This window comes from Neovison vison, chromosome 6, assembly GCF_020171115.1.
Source record: "Neovison vison isolate M4711 chromosome 6, ASM_NN_V1, whole genome shotgun sequence".
NCBI classification, from domain to species: domain Eukaryota; kingdom Metazoa; phylum Chordata; class Mammalia; order Carnivora; family Mustelidae; genus Neogale; species Neogale vison.
The window spans coordinates 12,293,285-12,310,028 of NC_058096.1; the positions used below are offsets into that span (position 1 = coordinate 12,293,285).

Sequence of the window (16,744 nt, forward strand, 5' to 3'; positions counted from 1 at the left end):
GCCTATTTTTTATTATGCCTATTTTATAGGCATAATACACGTAGGAAAATTTGCAAAGCATAGCCACCCTAAAAAGGATTTGTGGTAGCTTAAAATACCAATTACACTAAAATCATTCACAGCGAAGTAGAAAATTTTTAAAAGCAGAGAGGTGAATACAGATGTAAATATGAAAGTTAAAAGGGAAAAAAAAACCAGATAAGAAAAACTAGGTCATTAAATTTTGCTCAGGAATACTTGTCATCCAGAACAAAAAGTAGAAGCATAATGTTTTAAACAAATGTTGTTGTCTTATAGAAGGAAGCATACCAGTTTGTAGGGAGAGAGAAATTTCTAGCAGTAAAATGGTAAGTTGAACAGAACAGAAATCTGCGAACAGCATATGGCCAGTGTAGGCTAGGTTTATTGTTATTGAATTAAACCATGAATTTATTTTTCATGTTATTTTTAACGTGTGTTTTTCTTTTTGCTTCTGCCCTTGGTGGAAAAGTAAGCATGAAGAATGTCTTGAGCGAACTCTTGCTGAAGTGGCGTAAATAGAAATGACCACGAGGGGCGCCTGCGTGGCTCAGTGGGTTGAGCCTCTGCCTTCAGCTCAGGTCCTGATCTCAGGATCCCATGATCATGGGATCAGGATCATGGGATCGAGCCCCGCATTGGGCTCTCTCCTCAGTGGGGAGCCTGCTTCCCCCATCTCTCTCTGCCTCTCTGCCTACTTGTGATCTCTATCTGTCAAATAAATAAATAAAATATTTTTAAAAAAAGGAAAAGAAAAGAAAAAAATGACCATGAATCATGCGTGTATGGTGGGAGTTTGGGCGAAATCACCACCAGCTGGATCAAGGAGCAGCACGTAGTGGGCGCCCCTTTCTAGGCAGTGCCCCTCCCTGTCCAGCAGGAGCCAGGACCCTATATTTGAACTTTCTGTGAATGGTGCTAGGCCCTCTGTGTCCTTTGTCTTAGCTCTCCATGACCCATACTGTGTTTGTGAGATTCCTTCATCCTGTGTGTGGGGCAGAGGTTCTCAGCAGCGTTCTTACGCCCTGTACTGTTAACAACCCTGTGCTGCTAACATCTTGCAGTCCTCAGGGTGCCTGGGTGGCTCAGTCGTTGGGTGTGTCTTCCTTTGGCTTGGGCCATGGTCCCGGCGTCCTGGGATTGAGCCCTACATCGGGCTCCCTGCTCAGCGGGAAGCCTGCTTCTCCCTCTCCCACTTCCCCCTGTTTGTGTTCTCTCTCTCACTGTGTCTCTGTCAAATAAATACACAAAAATCTTTAAAAAAAAAAATCTTGCATGCCTCAATTGGGCAGATAATTGGTTTTTAAGTGTGGCTGCCAGACTTCAGAGAAACTCTGGTCTCTTTGTTCCATTACAGCCTTTGCTGCAACCGGGAACCTGTTTTCCTAACCTTACTGCCTCCCTTCTCCCGAGTCCTTGGCTGAGAAACAGGGTCAGCCGGGGCTGTTAGCAGTGGCAGTGACAGATGCTTTTTCCACAGCGAGTTCTTGTCCTCGGCAGAGCTGGATGGCTATCTGCAGCTCGTCGTGCACGAACATCACAGAATGGAGAGGCCGGTGTGCAGCTCTCTGAGCCTCGTCCCCAGGTCACGGGGACACAAACCCCGTGGACTCCTCAGTCCCCTGCCAGACCACCCCCGAGGAAGGAGTAGAGGAGGGGGCGGGAGAAGGAGCTCCTTGGGCTCTGGGGCACAGTTGTACTAACTGCTGAAGCCCCATGAAACATGGGGTGCTTTTTATTTTAATCCTTGATCCTTGTGCTGGTTTGGCCATTTCAATCAGAAGATGTGTTATCAGAAGGCCAAATTGCTATTTATGAGGTTCCTGAAACAGAGAGTGGTGTTTATATCCGTGTTTTGATAGCCTGTTACACTTTCCGCACCCCAGGGTGGCTCTTTTCCTGAAGGGTGACAAAGCCAAGACTTCAGAGAATAGCACATGACCACGGACATGAAATTGACTTTTCCTCAGGGACACGTGGAAAACCCACTTGTCCTGGAGAATGTCAGTGATTACTAAAAATACCCTAGCCAGCTGAGTACTAGCTGTTTTTAGTGAGTGTAATATTAAATGTTTAGACTGTTCTCTTTCCCAAATATATTCCATTTGTGTGTGTTTGGTGTATAGGTATGTAGGTGTATCTTAACACATCTCATCTTTTCCAAAACAGCGTTATCCCATGGTTGGATGCTTTTCTAAAGCTTTAGGGTTTTTTCCCCCTTTTCATCAAAAGCAGTCACTTGTTAGAAATGAGGAAATTTAGTCTGTACACTGTTGGAGCCCAAGATGATTCTTTTTTCATCCTTTTAATTTGCATCTGGATATTAAAAGTGGTGTTTCTGTTGATAGACGTATTTGGGTTTTGCCTTTTTAAAATCCAGTCTGGCCATCTCTCCCTTTTAATTGGAATGTGTACATCATTTACGTTTAATGTGATTATTGATCTGATTCTGGTTTTATTTTCTTTGTTGGCTTTTAGCTACAGTGCACGTGTGTGTTGCTTTAGGGTATATCGTGCTCACCTTGAATGTATTACATTACACAATGTGAGGCTATACCACCTCACAGTTAGTAGAAGTCCCTTACAGCGGTATCGATCTGTTTCTGCCCCTTCTGGCTTTGTGTGCTGTTCTTACCAGATATTTTACTGCTGTATGTTGTAAAACTCACAATATGTTCTTTTTGCTTCAAATTGTCAGTTACCTTTTAAGGAGATTTAAACAGCTTATATTCACTATCTTACAGTCACCCTTTCTGGTTCTGGTAATTCCTCTGTGTAGACCCAGATTTCCATCTTCTGTCATTTTCCTTCTGCCTCAAATACTTCCTTTAAGAATTCTTGCAGTTCACATCTGCTGATCAGTTCTTTCAGTTCTTTTGTAGAAAAAAGAGCTTAACTTTTGAACGGTTTTCACAGGGTATAAAATTCTAGGCTGACAGGTTTTTCCCCCCTCTTACTGTACTTGAAAGATGTTGCTGCTTGATTTTGGATTGCAGTGTTTCTAACAAGAAATCTGCTGTTAGGGGCCAGCATGACTGTGGGTTGAGCATCCGACTCTTGATCTCAGCCCAGCTCTTGATCCAGGGTCATGAGTTCAAGCCCTGCATTGGGCTCCACACTGGGCATGGGTCTACTTAAGAAAGAAAGAAAAGGAAAGAAGGAAGGAAGAGGGGAAGAAAGGAAAAAAAAAGAGAGGAAGGAAGGAAAATAAATCTACCATTGTTCGTTCTTTTGTGTCTCTGTATGTTGTGTGATTGCTCTGCAGATAGTTTTTTATCATTGGTTTCAAGCAGTTTAATTAGAATGTGCTTTAGTGTAATTTTCTTTCATGTTTCTTATATTTGGGGTGTTCATTGAGCTTCTTGGCTCTGTAGGTTTGTAGTTCTTATCAAATTTGGAAAAGTTTTGGCCATTATTTCTTGAAACTTTTCAGGGACTCTCATTACACGTATATTATCCTGCTGGAAAATTGTCCCACAGCTCCATGATGTTCTGTTCCAGGTTTCAATTTTTTTTTCCTCTGTGTGTTTCAATTTGGATCATTTCTGTTGCTGTCTTAGAGTTCACTAACCTCTTTGTCTATAATGTCTAATCTGCTAATAATCTCTTCCAATGCATTTTTCATCTCAGACATTTTAATTTTCACCTCTGGAAACTTGGTTTGAGTTCTTGTATCTTCTGTGTGTCCATTTAACATGCTCAGTGTTTCTTCTAGCTTCTTGAACATGTAGAGTGCAGTTGTAGTAGTTACAAAAGTAGTTACAACAACTACAACAGTAGTTCTGTTACCTTTGTCATATCTGAGTCCTTTTCACAGGGTAGATTCTCCTCTTCTGATGGGATGGGCTATATTCGTGCTTATTTGAATGTCTGGTAATTTTTTATTGTAAACCAGACATGGTGAATTTTATCTTGTTTGATCCTGGATATTTTTATATTCCTGTGAATGTTCTTGAGCTTTGATCTAGGACACATTTGAGCTACTTAGGAATGGTCCGATCCCTCCAGTCTTGCTTTGAATTTCTGTTAGGTGGCACCAAAGCAGTGTTTTAGTCAGGTGCGAGCTTTGCCCCACAGCTGACATTAAATTGTTCTGAGCAGTCTCCCTTTTCCCTGTGAACTGGGAGGATGTTGCCCTGCTGGTGGGGACGGGAACTGTTTCCAGGCAGGCACGAGCCTGGGGTTGTCCCTGTTCCTCAGCCTCGGCCGGCTTCCTCATACCCTCTTGCCGAATGGCGCTCTGCAGTGGAGCTCTCTTCCCCGGGGCTCTCCTGTGTGAATTCTGGCCACCTTGGCCTCCCAGCTGGGCGCTCTTGTCTGCATAACTCAGCATTCTCCATTCTCTGCCTGGTTTGTCCTCCCTGGGCCTTGGCCTAGAAATCTCCAGGCTTCGAGCTGGGATGATCAGAAGGTTCATCTTGTTTTCTCTCTTGGAGATCACAGCCATTTGTTGCCTCGGGTCCAATGTCTTGAAAAACCTTGTTTCGTTTCTAGTTTTTAGTCACTTCTGGTGGACAGGTAATTCAGGTTTCTGCCACTGTCTTGGGTGGAAGTGGAAATCCTGGTTATTCCTTGATAAACATTGAGAAAGAGGAAGGGAACTGTATGCGTGCATCTGTGCCCCCATCACTCACCCTTCAGGGGAGATGCTGGTGGAAGGTCTAGGGAGCTCTGCCGCTTCTGAGGGACAAGGACACTTGATGGTGTAAAGGGATTTCTGTGCTCGTGGGCGGCCACCCATTTGGAGACTATTCTGTGCTTGTGGACATCTTGGAATTATAGAGAAGTAGCTTATTATTGCAATTTTTCTTCTTATTGTTGATTCTCGGGTTTTTTTAATTGCCAGAATTACCTTTTAAAAATCTAACGTTAGGAAGAGAAGAAAAAAAGAGTTTGACTTTTTAAAAACACTGGTGGCATTTCTTTAATTGACAGTACATTCCAAAATGACGCACTGGGGGTCGTCACTTCCGTTGGTTTGTGTTGGGTTCCTGATTTAACAGGAACACCAGCTCACCAGTCCCTTGGTCTACAGAGAATCTGCGTGGGTGATTTCCGTGACCAAACCTGCCACTTAGTTGTTTTTAAACACAGTGACCTGTCCCTGTTCTAAGGTTTTTCGTCAATTTTTATCTTAAAATTCATGACAGTATTTATGTTGTAAAAAGCCTCAGATCTTTATTAAAGAGGATTCTAAGTGTCCTGAATTTTGTTATTGGTAATCAGGCCCTTTAAGTTGTGGTCAGGTGGGTCCCTGTGTATATTTGACCTTCTCTCTCGGTCACGTCATTTCCTGAAGTGGTTGTAGGTTTTTACTAAAATTGTTGAGTCGAAGGTGCCTGGGTGGCTCAGTCAGTTGAGCATCTGCTCGGGTCTCCATCACAGGAACCTGGGATGAAATCCTGAGTCAGGCTCTCTGCTCAGTGGGGAGTCTACTTCTCCCTCTCCCTGCCATTCAACCCTGCTTGTCTCTCTGTATCTCTCTGTCAAATAGTCAATAAAATCTTCAAAATTTAAAAAAAAAATTGTTGGGCCAGGTCAGACAGGTTTGCCCTGGCTGAACTTTCCAGCTTCCCTGCCTTTCATGTTTTCCTTACTGGTGTTCGTGGCTAGGAATTCAGAAGCTGTGGGCTGAGCAGGGTAGAGACAGGAAATTGGTTTTCTCAGCCAGCTGCCCAGTCGTGTTCCCCAGGCCTCCAGCCTGCTGGGATCTCGTGTCTCAGGTCTAAATGGCACCTCATTCTTCTCTGGCTCGTTGAGTATTTGTGAGAAGTCATGAAATAATCCCAATTGGGATTGACAAGCATTCTAGAAGCTGCAAGTAGGGGTTATTGCCATGCAGGGGAAGATAGGCTTTAATCCAACTTCAGCAGAAGTTAAAGGGAGCTGGAGAGACTTACATTTCTTGTGTCTCCCACTCATAGCTGATGTTGGCAAGGGGAGACTTAATTCCCCATGTTCCACAAGCATCGTGATCGTGCTGTATGTATGTGTTCATCGCTGATGTTGGCAAAATGCAAAAGGAAATTTAATTCCCCATGTTACACAAGCATCATGATCATTCCTTGTGTGTGTGTATTTAATGCTGTATTTTACTTCCATAGAATTTGTGGTGGATTGTCGAAAATTTTTGGATTCCAATGCTCTGGGCCTAACTGTCGCGGCCCTCAGCAGCTATGACCCCCAGATGCGGGCTGCGGCCTACTACGTGCTGGCGGCCTACTACTCACAGCTGGAGGGGGCGCGGTTCCGAGAGCAGTCCCAGGTGAGTGGGGCTGAGGGTCCTGGTGGACCTCTGGAGCTAGCTTTCTGCTGAGTCTGGTAGCAGCATTTCTGGGGAGCACAGAAGCATGTTGGAAGGAGACTGCTGACAGAGAAGCAAGGTCCATTCCCTTGTAGGGAGTGATGCTGGGGGTTACCTCTGGTTCTTAGCTCTCGTGGAGACTGAGAAAGCTCTACCCTTCCTAACACTTCTTGTGTGTAGGTGGGCAAAGCAGTTCAGTTTCTTTGGTCTGAACTCAGTGGTTAAGGCAGCTGTTACCCAGAACACACCGAGCCCCAGAAGCCTGGGCTCCAAGGCGGCAGGGAACAGGAGGAGCCTCACTTGTCTCCTCTGCCCTTGGGTACGTGCCCGACTCCTCGAGGAAGTGATCGGGGACACTGCCATTCCGGGCATCATCTCTGGTGGCCCCTGGGATGGGAAGAGTAGGCCACCCAGCAGAGCTGTAGTTTCAGCTGCACAAGTTCTGAAAATTCTTTTTTTTTTTTACCCCCTTCTTCTGTTTTCTTGGTTTTAAGCTACTCTACCTGTTGGATGTAGTCCGGAATGGGATCCGAACTCAGAACATGAGACTCACCTTTACCTTGACTCTCTTCATTGCCAAAGCAGCTTCGCAGATTTTGAAACCAGGTACCGCCGCATGTCGGCATTAATCCCACCAGCGTGATCCGCCACGCGTGTGAATAAGGCCGTGTCCAGTGAGCTGCGGGCGTGTCCGCGGGCACGGGCAGTGAGTAAAGCAAGGCTGTGAGGAAGCTCTTTCCGGGCGCCGTGGCTAAGATCAGAAAGAAGCCCAGTGAGGAAGCCCAGCGCAGAGCAGTGTGTGTGAGGGGGCGTGGGATGTGTCCTCGCTTTCGCTGTGGGCCTGGGACGCCACAGGACACGCCTGTCGTGGTACCTGCCCCCTGGGGCTGCTGTGAGGGGGCACGGGGGTCCAGCACCTGCAGGGTGCCTGACGCAGGAAGTCTGTCTACAGTAGTTGTGGGTCCGTACACGGAACTGAGTCTGCACAGCTCGTGGGTCCTGAGCTAGAAGGTGTTTGGCCTGGAAGCCGTCACCATGCAGGTGCCATCCTGGGTCCGAGAACACACGGCTCCTTGTGCGGCGGCCACGGGCACCACTGCCAAGGTAGCCTGAGGACAGGTGTTGGCTGTGTTGGGGCCACAGGGTTCTGATGCAGAAGCAGCACCCCCCTCATCCGAGGCCCCCCATGTCAGATAGCCTGTCCAGGGTCCCGCAGGTCCTCTCCAGTCGCATTGCTGTTAGAATTCAGATCTAGTTTCCATCTTCTCCGTATAGTTCTTATTTCATGGTTTTTCTTTTAGAAATTACAGGAGGAGAGGGGGTAATCAGTCATTTGTAGACTCTAAAGAAAGAGACACTTCTGAGAAATTATCCTAGCAGAGGCTAGGGTGATTGGTCCGGCCTGTGCCATCTCAGACCAATGTCAGGGTCGGGAGCACAGGCAGCAGTGGTCAGGGGGTGGCCTCCGAGGATCCAGGCAGTCAGGATAGGTCGGAGGCAGTGATCAGAGGGTGGGCGGCAGCAGGGGAGGAGACGTGTGTCCACATCGGCCTCATTGCATCCCAGAGTGACCCGGGGGGCGTCTGAGGCTCCCGTGCTGGGACACTGCCCTTCAGCTAGAGGCCGTCGGGGTGGGCACCAGCCCCCCTCTGCACCCCAGCCGATCGGAGCTCATGCGGTGGGCTGCTGGCAGGCCAACACCCTCTGTGGTTTCCGAACCGTGGGCAGCCTGGAGCTGGGTGTCCTCTTGCTGCAGTCTGGTTCCCGAGAACCGAGACTCGGAGTAAGGATACAAAAGCTCCGTGGGGGGTACGGATTTGTGATCCCCAGCTCCTGCTCCCCAACTCCAGCGGCGTGTGGGGGTCCCGCCGGAGCCTGCTCTGAGCGACTGTCTGCCTTTGTTCTCAGAGGACCACATGTACTTGAAGATCAACAAGTTCCTGCTGTCACACGAGTACTTGAATATGAGCAAAGTTCCGGGCTTCTACCAGTTCTTCTACAGCTCAGACTTGGAGGTGAGGCTTCTGAAGTCCCCGAGGGCCCGCGGAGACTCCTCCGTTGGCTCATGAGCCCCTGCCGTCACTCTGGAACTCTACCCCGGGTGCTGTTGGCGGCCGGCAGCCCAGTTGCGCAGACGGTGTTGGAGTGAGACGGTCAGGAAAGCGAAAGGTCACGCAGGCTCACTTGCAGAAATGCTTTGCATGCCATGTGTTAATTCTTAGGTGGCTTCTCACACGGTCAAAACAGTCCTTAAGAGGCCTACGTTTTATGGCACGCTCATTCTGTGTCCTTGGTGAAGGGCTGGGGTCAGTATTAAATGTGATTTTGTAGACTGTCCGCGTGAGTCGATGCAGGGCAGTGTTTAAACTTGGCCTAAAGAAGCCAAGTCAAATCCTAAGGCTCTTCAACGACACAGCCAACAACAGACAAACGTTTTTGCGGCTGTGGCTGTTGCTGTGCTGCCGGCACTCGGGAGTGGTGGGGTCCGCAGGGCCCTCGGGTCACAGGGCTTCTGCGTCGGGAACAGCAGTCTCCTGCTTGCCTGGGTTACAGCAAAAGACAGAACGGGAATGGCTGTTCGAGATCCTGCGGCAGGGCATGCGGGACAGGCACTGCTACGAGCTCTGTGCCCGGCGAGGCGTCTTCCACATCGTCCTGTCCTTCTTCAACAGCCCGCTGTGTGACGACGAGGCCCAGGTAGGCGGCGCCCAGTCTGTCTGAGCGCAGCGGGGCTGTGCTGCTTCTCAAGGTGGCTTGGGGGGAGGGCGGGTTGTAGAGAGAGAATGAACGGGAAGAGGCAGAGAGGGAGAGAGAATCTCAAGCCGACCCCAGGCTCAGCACGGAGCTGGATGAGGGACTCGGTCTCATGACCTTGAGATCGTGACCTGAACCAAAACCAAGAGTCAGACGCTGAGCCACCCAGGGCTGCCCCGTTTTCGGAAGGTTTTATTTGCAAGTGAAATCTGTGCATTCTAATCCCAGCCTGGACATGACCGACCTACCAATGTGACAACAAGCTGACTTTCCACGAGGGAGAATGAGATCCCACGAATGCGTTTCCTGTAGAGGCTGTGGGCTGGCACTCACTGCCATCCATCCTCGGGTGATGTGCTGTTTGTCGTGGCCCCTCCGCTGTGGCTTGGCCTGCTAGTAGAGCTACCCAGTAACTGTGAGCCTTTGGAGCCACCAGAATGTCACTAAATGCACAGAAGCTGTAGATTCCCAAAACTCAGCTAGGAAACAAGAGTTGGAGTCAAAACCAACAGTGTCAGAGCCAACGAGGGAATGCCCTTGACCAAGAGCTCATGTTTGAGTGTTCTAAAGGCCAAGGGTGGCTGGAAGGAGTAACTAGGTTAAGCCACAGTATTTGGATTAATTTCTAGCCCCGTCAGCTTTTGTGTCTGATGGTGTATAAAATGTGGGTAAATGTGAGCAGGTCAGAAGGGAGAAACATGTCAGAATAAACTGAATTTGGATATGGTAGTTTTTTATTTTTTATGGCATGGGAGAACTCTAAAACGCCCAATTCACCGTTCAAGGGGCAGTCCCGTGTTTCTGTCTGCCTTTCCAGGTGGTAAAACCGAAGGGACAAAAGGGGCCACTAGCTGTTTCTCCGGACGAAGTGGGTCCATGTTCTCTCCCAGCCTCACATCTGGGCCATGTGGTTTCTTTTTTTTTTTTAAAGATTTTATTTATTTGTCATAGAGAGAGAAGCGAGAGCAAGCACAGGCAGACAGAGTGGCAGGCAGAGGCAGAGGGAGAAGCAGGCTCCCTGCCAAGCAAGGAGCCCGATGCGGGACTCGATCCCAGGACGCTGGGATCATGACCTGAGCCGAAGGCAGCTGCTCAACCAACTGAGCCACCCAGGCGTCCCATGGGCCATGTGGTTTCTGAGCCAGGACTTGAGGCCCGTGGGTTGGTTCCTTAGGATGGGCTCGCAGGCGTGGGCTCCCCCAGGGTGGGCAGTGGCTGTGGAGCCTGTGTCTGGCCAACATCTCCACCACACTCCCAGACTTAGCCAGGCAAGCTTCGTCTGCCGCCGCCTGGGAACGGAACAGACCGTCATATTGTTTAACTTGTTCCTTTGATCCAGTAAACTTGGTTTTCGTACTGAGAAGTAACTCTTAGTTTTGGGTTTTCAGAATTGGATTCTCGAAATTCTGCAGAACGCTGCCCGGGATGCCCAGTCCGCCTATGAGATCCTGCGGGACTATAGCCTTTTAACGTGGATTTTGCACATCCTTGAGAGCAGGTGAGCACCTCGTGTGTGAGACGTGTGTTGGGTGGGAAGAGAGTGCGGTGGAGACCGTGGAGTCCGCTGCGGGCTTCGGTGTGGCTGGGAGATGGGCAGTAGAATCCAGACTCTCTCGCTGGGACTTCAGGGGATGGCGGAGCTAGAAAGGAGAATCACGCCCCGCCCCAGCCCGTGCCGAAGCCTCGTTGGTGTGGCCTGCCCGCTGTTTTGACTTGGATGCTGTGCCTTTGGGGGCTGCGGTGGGGGTGAGCAGGTTCCGGATTGCTGGGAGCGGGGCCAGCCTGCCCCCCCACTGTCAGGGGCGGCCCCTGCGGGCAGAGTCTGTCCCGTGGCTCCCCCACCCCTGCTCCAGCCAGGGTCACCGAGAGGAGAGGACACGGCAGCGAGCGTTCCGTGCTTGGTCGCAGGTTTCTGGAGACCCAGCTGCTGTCCGGCATCATCTCGTTGCTACACACACTGTGGGTGACCAACCTGGGGGACAAAGGAGTGGCGTCGGAGGGCCCGGCTTCCTGCCAGCCAGGGTCCCAGGAGCCTCAGAAGCTGCTCGCCCTGCACTTGGTCAACGAGTTCCTGTATGTTCTCGTTGCGCTCACGAGGCACCTGAGGTAAGCGCCTGCCCCACCGGCGCGGCCCGTAGCGTGGGGCCTCTGTGGACGCCCCCTCTCAGTGGTCCCCTCGGTCCTGGCTCCACAGGTGGGGCTGTGGGCCCGAGGGCTGCTGTCAGCCATGGATGATGTCAGAAAAGCTATTTTAGCTGTTTCCTCTTTTCTGCTTCAACTTCGGGAGGCTCCTTTCACGACCCTGAGAACCTGACACTCTGGAAACCTAAAACGTGTCATAGCAGATCATTTTTAGCGGCAAACAACTTGATAATTTGATTCAAGCACTTCAAGTGGTGTCTTGTAGAAAGAACATCTTTCCCATGACTTTAAACCTAAGAAAGGCAGGCTGTTCCCAGACTTGCCTCTGCCTTCGCCAGCCCGCACAGACTCACTTGTCTGAGACTCTCCTTGAAAATTCCAGCATTTCCATCTGGCTCCTGGGAATAGTGCTCCTCGGTTCCTCAGACTGCTGACTGCTCCCCAGATTCCACTGTCTTAGAGAAAATACAGCCTGTGAGCTTGGAGTTCTGGCTTAGGGTCGGAGGCAGTGCTGAGTGGAGCCGGAAGAACTGATCGCCAATGGATGATCATCTCAGTGAAGACTTTCTTGATAAATCTGAGAGCGTGTGGTCTTTGGTTGCTCTGAATTACGAAATCAGTGCCGACAGACTGCTTTCTTATTCCGGGGCTGTTGAAAGATACACTGGTGTTTGAGAACTGATTACTATTTAAAATAATTTTTAATATCGTGTGGAGCAGCTGGTACTGAATCTTCAGTTCCCTGGAGATCAGGGCGGATTTCCTGCGGGAGCCCACGGTCGGGTTTGGCCGTGGGTGGGGCTGAGGCTGTGAGGCTCTGAGGCCCAGGGGCGTCGGCCGTCCTGTGGTGCTTGTCAGGCGGCTGGCGCCCTGACCCTCACGGCCTCTCCGCCTCGCTCTCCCGGTTAGCCATGGTTTCCAGGAGATTTCTATGCCTTTAGCACGGAGGGGAGACTCGGGTCCCCACCGAACCTCCACTGGAGCGGCTTGCTTTTTCCTATTCTTGGTAGTGGGCTCCATGCCCCTGTGTTTGTTGTGAAGGGACACCCGAGTCGCAGGTGGACCTTAAGCCCCTCTGGGTCTGTGGCATTGTCCAGCCGCCCTGGTCCTGGGCTGGAGGATGAGGAGGCAGCTTTCGCTCAGTTTGTGACGTTGGCTCCCTACAGGCCGACCTTGGCCTCCGCCCAGCTGACCAGCTTCTTCGCGGCGCTCAACTCCGTGCTCAGGTACCGGGCCACTGTCATGCAGGCCTTCAAGGACATGAACCGCTTCACCGTGAACGAGACGGTGCTGTCCACCAGGGACGTCCTCGTCCTCCTGCACAAATGGAGTCTCCTCGAGAGAGACGTGAAGCTCCAAGAGGACCTGAGATCGGCCATTGAGAAATTCCAAGTTAGGGAGCTCCTGAGTGAGTGTCGGGACCCGACCGTGTGGTGTTCCCCAAACTGTGCTCATGTCCCCCGCAGAGCCGCCGGCACGCGCCCTCTCTGAGCAGCGTGGCCGAAGCTGCTGAGGTCCCGAGGGCGGGTCCCCCATCCTTGGGCAGACCTGGCTTGGAGCTCTCCTTGCCACTGTCATTGCTCCCGGGGAGGGCCAGCGGGGGGCTTTGGTTGTGGTGAGGACGGACGGGGTTTGTCCTGAGAGCAGCGGTGACCGTCACAGTCCGGTCCAATGTGGAGCTCTCGCAGGGCTCCAGGGGTAGGAGCATGTCCTATGGGAGCCGAGCAGGGGCCAGCGCTCGGGACCTCTCCCTCTTCCCCCCTCCATTACCCACCTGCCCCCCATCCGTGTGGGGAAGAGGGCGTCAGGCTCACTGCCTTCCTCTCTGGGTGGGTGACAGAGATGCTCAAGGACAAGAACAAGCCTGTCGTGCCAGCCCGAGCCCGAGGCCCACGGGGCCGGAAGAAGAGGCCCGGAGAGGCAGAGGAGTCGGCCGACCCTGAGGCGCAGGCAGCTGCCCTGGAGACGTGCAGGGGCCTCCTGAGGTCCATACTGACCCACTGGGGGCCCGCGGTCGGGGCCGCCCCCGAGAGCACTGCACCGGGCCTGGCGTGTGCTGCCACGTCCCTGGCGGTCCGCTGGGCGCTGCGGTCGGTGGCGGAGTGTCCGCCGAGCAGGGCGGAGGCCGCAGGACTGCTGGGCTGGCTGAAGAGCCACGTTCTGCCGCAGCCGGGGGTCGTGGCCGAGCTGCTCGGGGACAGCGCCGTGAGGAGTAGCATCTTCAAGCTGTACAGCCGGTTCTGCAGCGCCGGGGAGCTGGCGGGGCCCGCGCGGAGCCTGGCCTGCCTGTTCAGCGAGGTCCTGCTGCAGCTGCTGGCGGCCCAGGGCCCCGCGCGGAGCCCCTGCCACCCGGCGGTCCAGCGCCTCTGCCTTGCCTCCCTGCAGGAGGACGATGGAGCCACTGCAGGTGAGGTGCCGCGTCGAGCCTGTCGGGGACTCGGGATGTAGCACTCACGCAGCCGAGCCAGAGTGCCGGGCTCATAGCTGCCATCGGCCCGGACGTGAAGGGAGCAGAGGCCTTTGCCTTTGCTCAGGAGAGAGCCCAGGGGCGGCCGTGTGTATGCGGACAAGTGCCCGCTCTGGCCCACTGCGGGGCGCCAGCTGTCCTCCGTTCCCAGCCTTCCTCCTGCGAGGACTTCCTTCTCAGGTGTTTGGGGTGTTCAGGGCACCCGGGGTACCCGTGGCTGCAGGTGCACACGTGAGCGGACTTGCACGCTCACGCCCGGGCACGCACACGTGCCGTCCTTTCCCCCGTCCTTTCCCCAGGGATGGGAGGGGAGCAGGAAGGGAGGATAGCTAAACCAGCAGCCCAAGCAGGTGACCTCCCAGGGGCAGGAGTGGAGGGATGACTTCTCTCGTCTGGATGCTTTCGGGAAGTTGAGTCTGGACCTGGGAAACCCTGTCCCCTCCCCCGTGCCATTGATGAAATGACGTGAAATTATCTCGGAACCTTAATTCTTTCTTTTTTTTTTTTTTAAGATTTTATTTATTTATTTGACAGACAGAGATCACAAGTAGGCAGAGAGGCAGGCAGAGAGAGAGGTGGAGGCAGGCTCCCTGCTGAGCAGAGAGCCCGATGCGGGGCTCGATCCCAGGACCTTGGGATCATGACCTGAGCTGAAGGCAGAGGCTTAACCCACTGAGCCACCCAGGCGCCCCCTCAGACCTTAATTCTGATTCTTGGCACAGGTGACCAGAACCAAGAAGAAACTTGGGTTGTAATAGCTTTCCTTACATTTTACACACATTGATCAAAAAAAAGATTAATTTTAGAGCAAAGAAGATTAACCCCAAAGTTAAGCAAAGGCAAAATTAATTTTTCTTAAACATTTGCTCGCCTCCTTTTGCCACAGTTCATTGGGCATTGAGCAAAGCCTCTGTGTCCCCATGCGTGGGGGGAGGGGCATTGGGGGGAAGTGACCTATTTTCCAGCGAAGTAGCCTGTGTCCTAATGGCCCTGTTGTCCACCTCTTCCTCAGCCACCGCAGCGTTCCTGGCGTCTCTGTACATTAAAGACATCTGGCTGGGGGCCCAGCAGCCAGACACCCTCCTAACCCATGTCCAAATGATCTGTGACGCCACAGAGGACACGCTAAGTGGCGACGAAGAGGCCATCGTCATCCTCTGCAAGGACATCGCCGCCTCAGTCCCCAGCACGTGACGCCCTGCCTCCTGATGCCTCCTGACCCCAGGTTCTAGAAGTTCGATTGAGTCAAGGTTTTCATGCAAAAGTTCTGTCTGCGGTCACTGCGTTTCCTGACAAGTGACGTTGACTCATTTAATGCACCAGCAGGCACGGAGCGCACACAGGGTAGTCGGAGCTGTAGTGGGCGGGGGGCCTTCCGGGCCGCAAGCCCGTTCACTGTTCAGACAGGCAAGACCCTTCCTCTTGGCTTCGTCGCTCTCCAGAGAATACACGTCAAGTTGAGGTGACACTTCCGAGCACGGAAGAGATTTGTGCATGTTAAAGCCAAAATGTTCAAGAATACAGTATGTCAGCTAAGAGGGTGAAGAGAGATGTTTCAGCTTTTCTTCGCATGAGAAGTCTTACAGAGCTGTGTATAGCTTTGTGAGTGAGTGAGCTCGGGCCAGTGTTAATTATCTTAGTACGTAAAAGGGCGTTACACTAGACCCTTACAGTGTAAAATGGATTCGACCTCTGCTTTGGAAAGAAAGCCTGTATTTTTTTTATTTGTTTCAAAGCGGGGTCTTGGGATTTTGTAACTTGTTAATAAATCTCTATTTTTGTTAGACGTTTGTGTTTTGCTTAATTGGTATTAACAGGCCATTTTATTTCACAGAAACGTGCATTTTAAAGGTCAAGATTTGACTTTTAAGGTTTCTGTGTTAATTGGCGCAGCAGCCGGCAAACCTGGAGAGCCCTGGTGCGTGCGGTTAGCGCTCCGCGTGTGCCCACCGCCCTCCCGTGCGGGGTGGGGGCCAAGCGGGGGATTGCTGCTTGGCCTCAGTCACAGGACCGCACGGCGGCCTTCCCAGTCCCTCGGCCTCCGCTTAAACGTTGACACGTTGATGTTCCTGCGGCATTCCTTGGACTGGGTTCTGGTGGTCTTTCACGATTGAGGATTTTTGACCGGGATAAGGGTAGTGCTTGTCTGCCTCCAGCCCCCTTACCCAGTCCGGGCTCCTTGTCTAGAAAGCAGGGTGTGGCTGCCTCCCCTCCCCCACACCCCAAACACCTGAACAGTGTGTTTTGAGACCATTCCCAAATCAGACTTGTGCTTTTAGGTTCAAGTAAGAAAGTCCACGAGTTCTTTCTCGCCCCATTTCTGTGTCTCTGGAGCTCCGTCTCCCCGCCCTCCGCTTCCTTTCCAGCCCACTGCCCCCAAGTCAGGGAAGGCTGAGCCCACCCCCGTCTGGGGGATATTTCAGTCCACCCGGGGTGAGGTGTGGGTTCTGGGGCTTTGTACTTTCCGTCTGCCAGGGCCAGGCTGTTGGGCACTGAAGGACTGGGTCCTTCAGAGGACTCAGACCAGAGGTCCTGTAACGTCACCCAGGTGGCTCTCATCCTACCAGCTCAGAGACGTCCTGTGACACCGTTCCAGTGCACCCCTCTCCCCTTGGGTTCTGCCTTTTAAAGGATTTGGGGAGTTCGGGAGTGTGACTTAGGTCCCTTGACTGCAGTCAGCGGGGCTGGTGGGGCCTGCACTGCCCTGTCTTAGTAAAGGTGGGAGACAGTGGGGGACGGGGGTGCCCTCCCGGGGTGTCCTAAAGAAGGTTCAGATCCGCCTGAAACTCAGGGTTGGTAAATATTACAGCAGTACGGGGCGCCTGGGTGGCTTGGGTGGTGAAGCATCAGACTTGGTTTCGGTCCTGGGATGGAGGCCCCTCCCCGCCGCCCACCCCCTCCCGTGATGCTCAGCGAGGAGTCTGCTTGTCTCCCTCTCTCTCTGCCCCTCCCCACCTCCCCTCACTGCACACGTGCACACCCACTCTCTCTTTCTCAAATAAATCTTTAAAAAAACATATCACAGCAGTAATAGTTGAAGCTATAAAGTGGCCCAGTAA

The 16,744-nt window shown here is 52.2% G+C and overlaps 1 protein-coding gene across 1 annotated transcript in view; it reads left to right on the top strand.

Annotated features, from left to right (window-relative positions):
- The window catches only part of URB1 (URB1 ribosome biogenesis homolog), a 68,325-nt gene extending 52,854 nt beyond the window's left edge, over positions 1-15,471 (top strand). Inside the window, exons 31-39 of the mRNA XM_044251024.1 lie at positions 6,123-6,283; positions 6,817-6,928; positions 8,231-8,337; positions 8,876-9,019; positions 10,465-10,574; positions 10,985-11,182; positions 12,385-12,626; positions 13,059-13,625; positions 14,698-15,471. Coding sequence (XP_044106959.1) covers positions 6,123-6,283; positions 6,817-6,928; positions 8,231-8,337; positions 8,876-9,019; positions 10,465-10,574; positions 10,985-11,182; positions 12,385-12,626; positions 13,059-13,625; positions 14,698-14,879 — 1,823 coding nt within the window. The 3' untranslated portion in view covers positions 14,880-15,471. The remainder of the gene's footprint in view (positions 1-6,122; positions 6,284-6,816; positions 6,929-8,230; positions 8,338-8,875; positions 9,020-10,464; positions 10,575-10,984; positions 11,183-12,384; positions 12,627-13,058; positions 13,626-14,697) is intronic.
- The last annotated feature ends 1,273 nt before the right edge of the window (positions 15,472-16,744 follow it).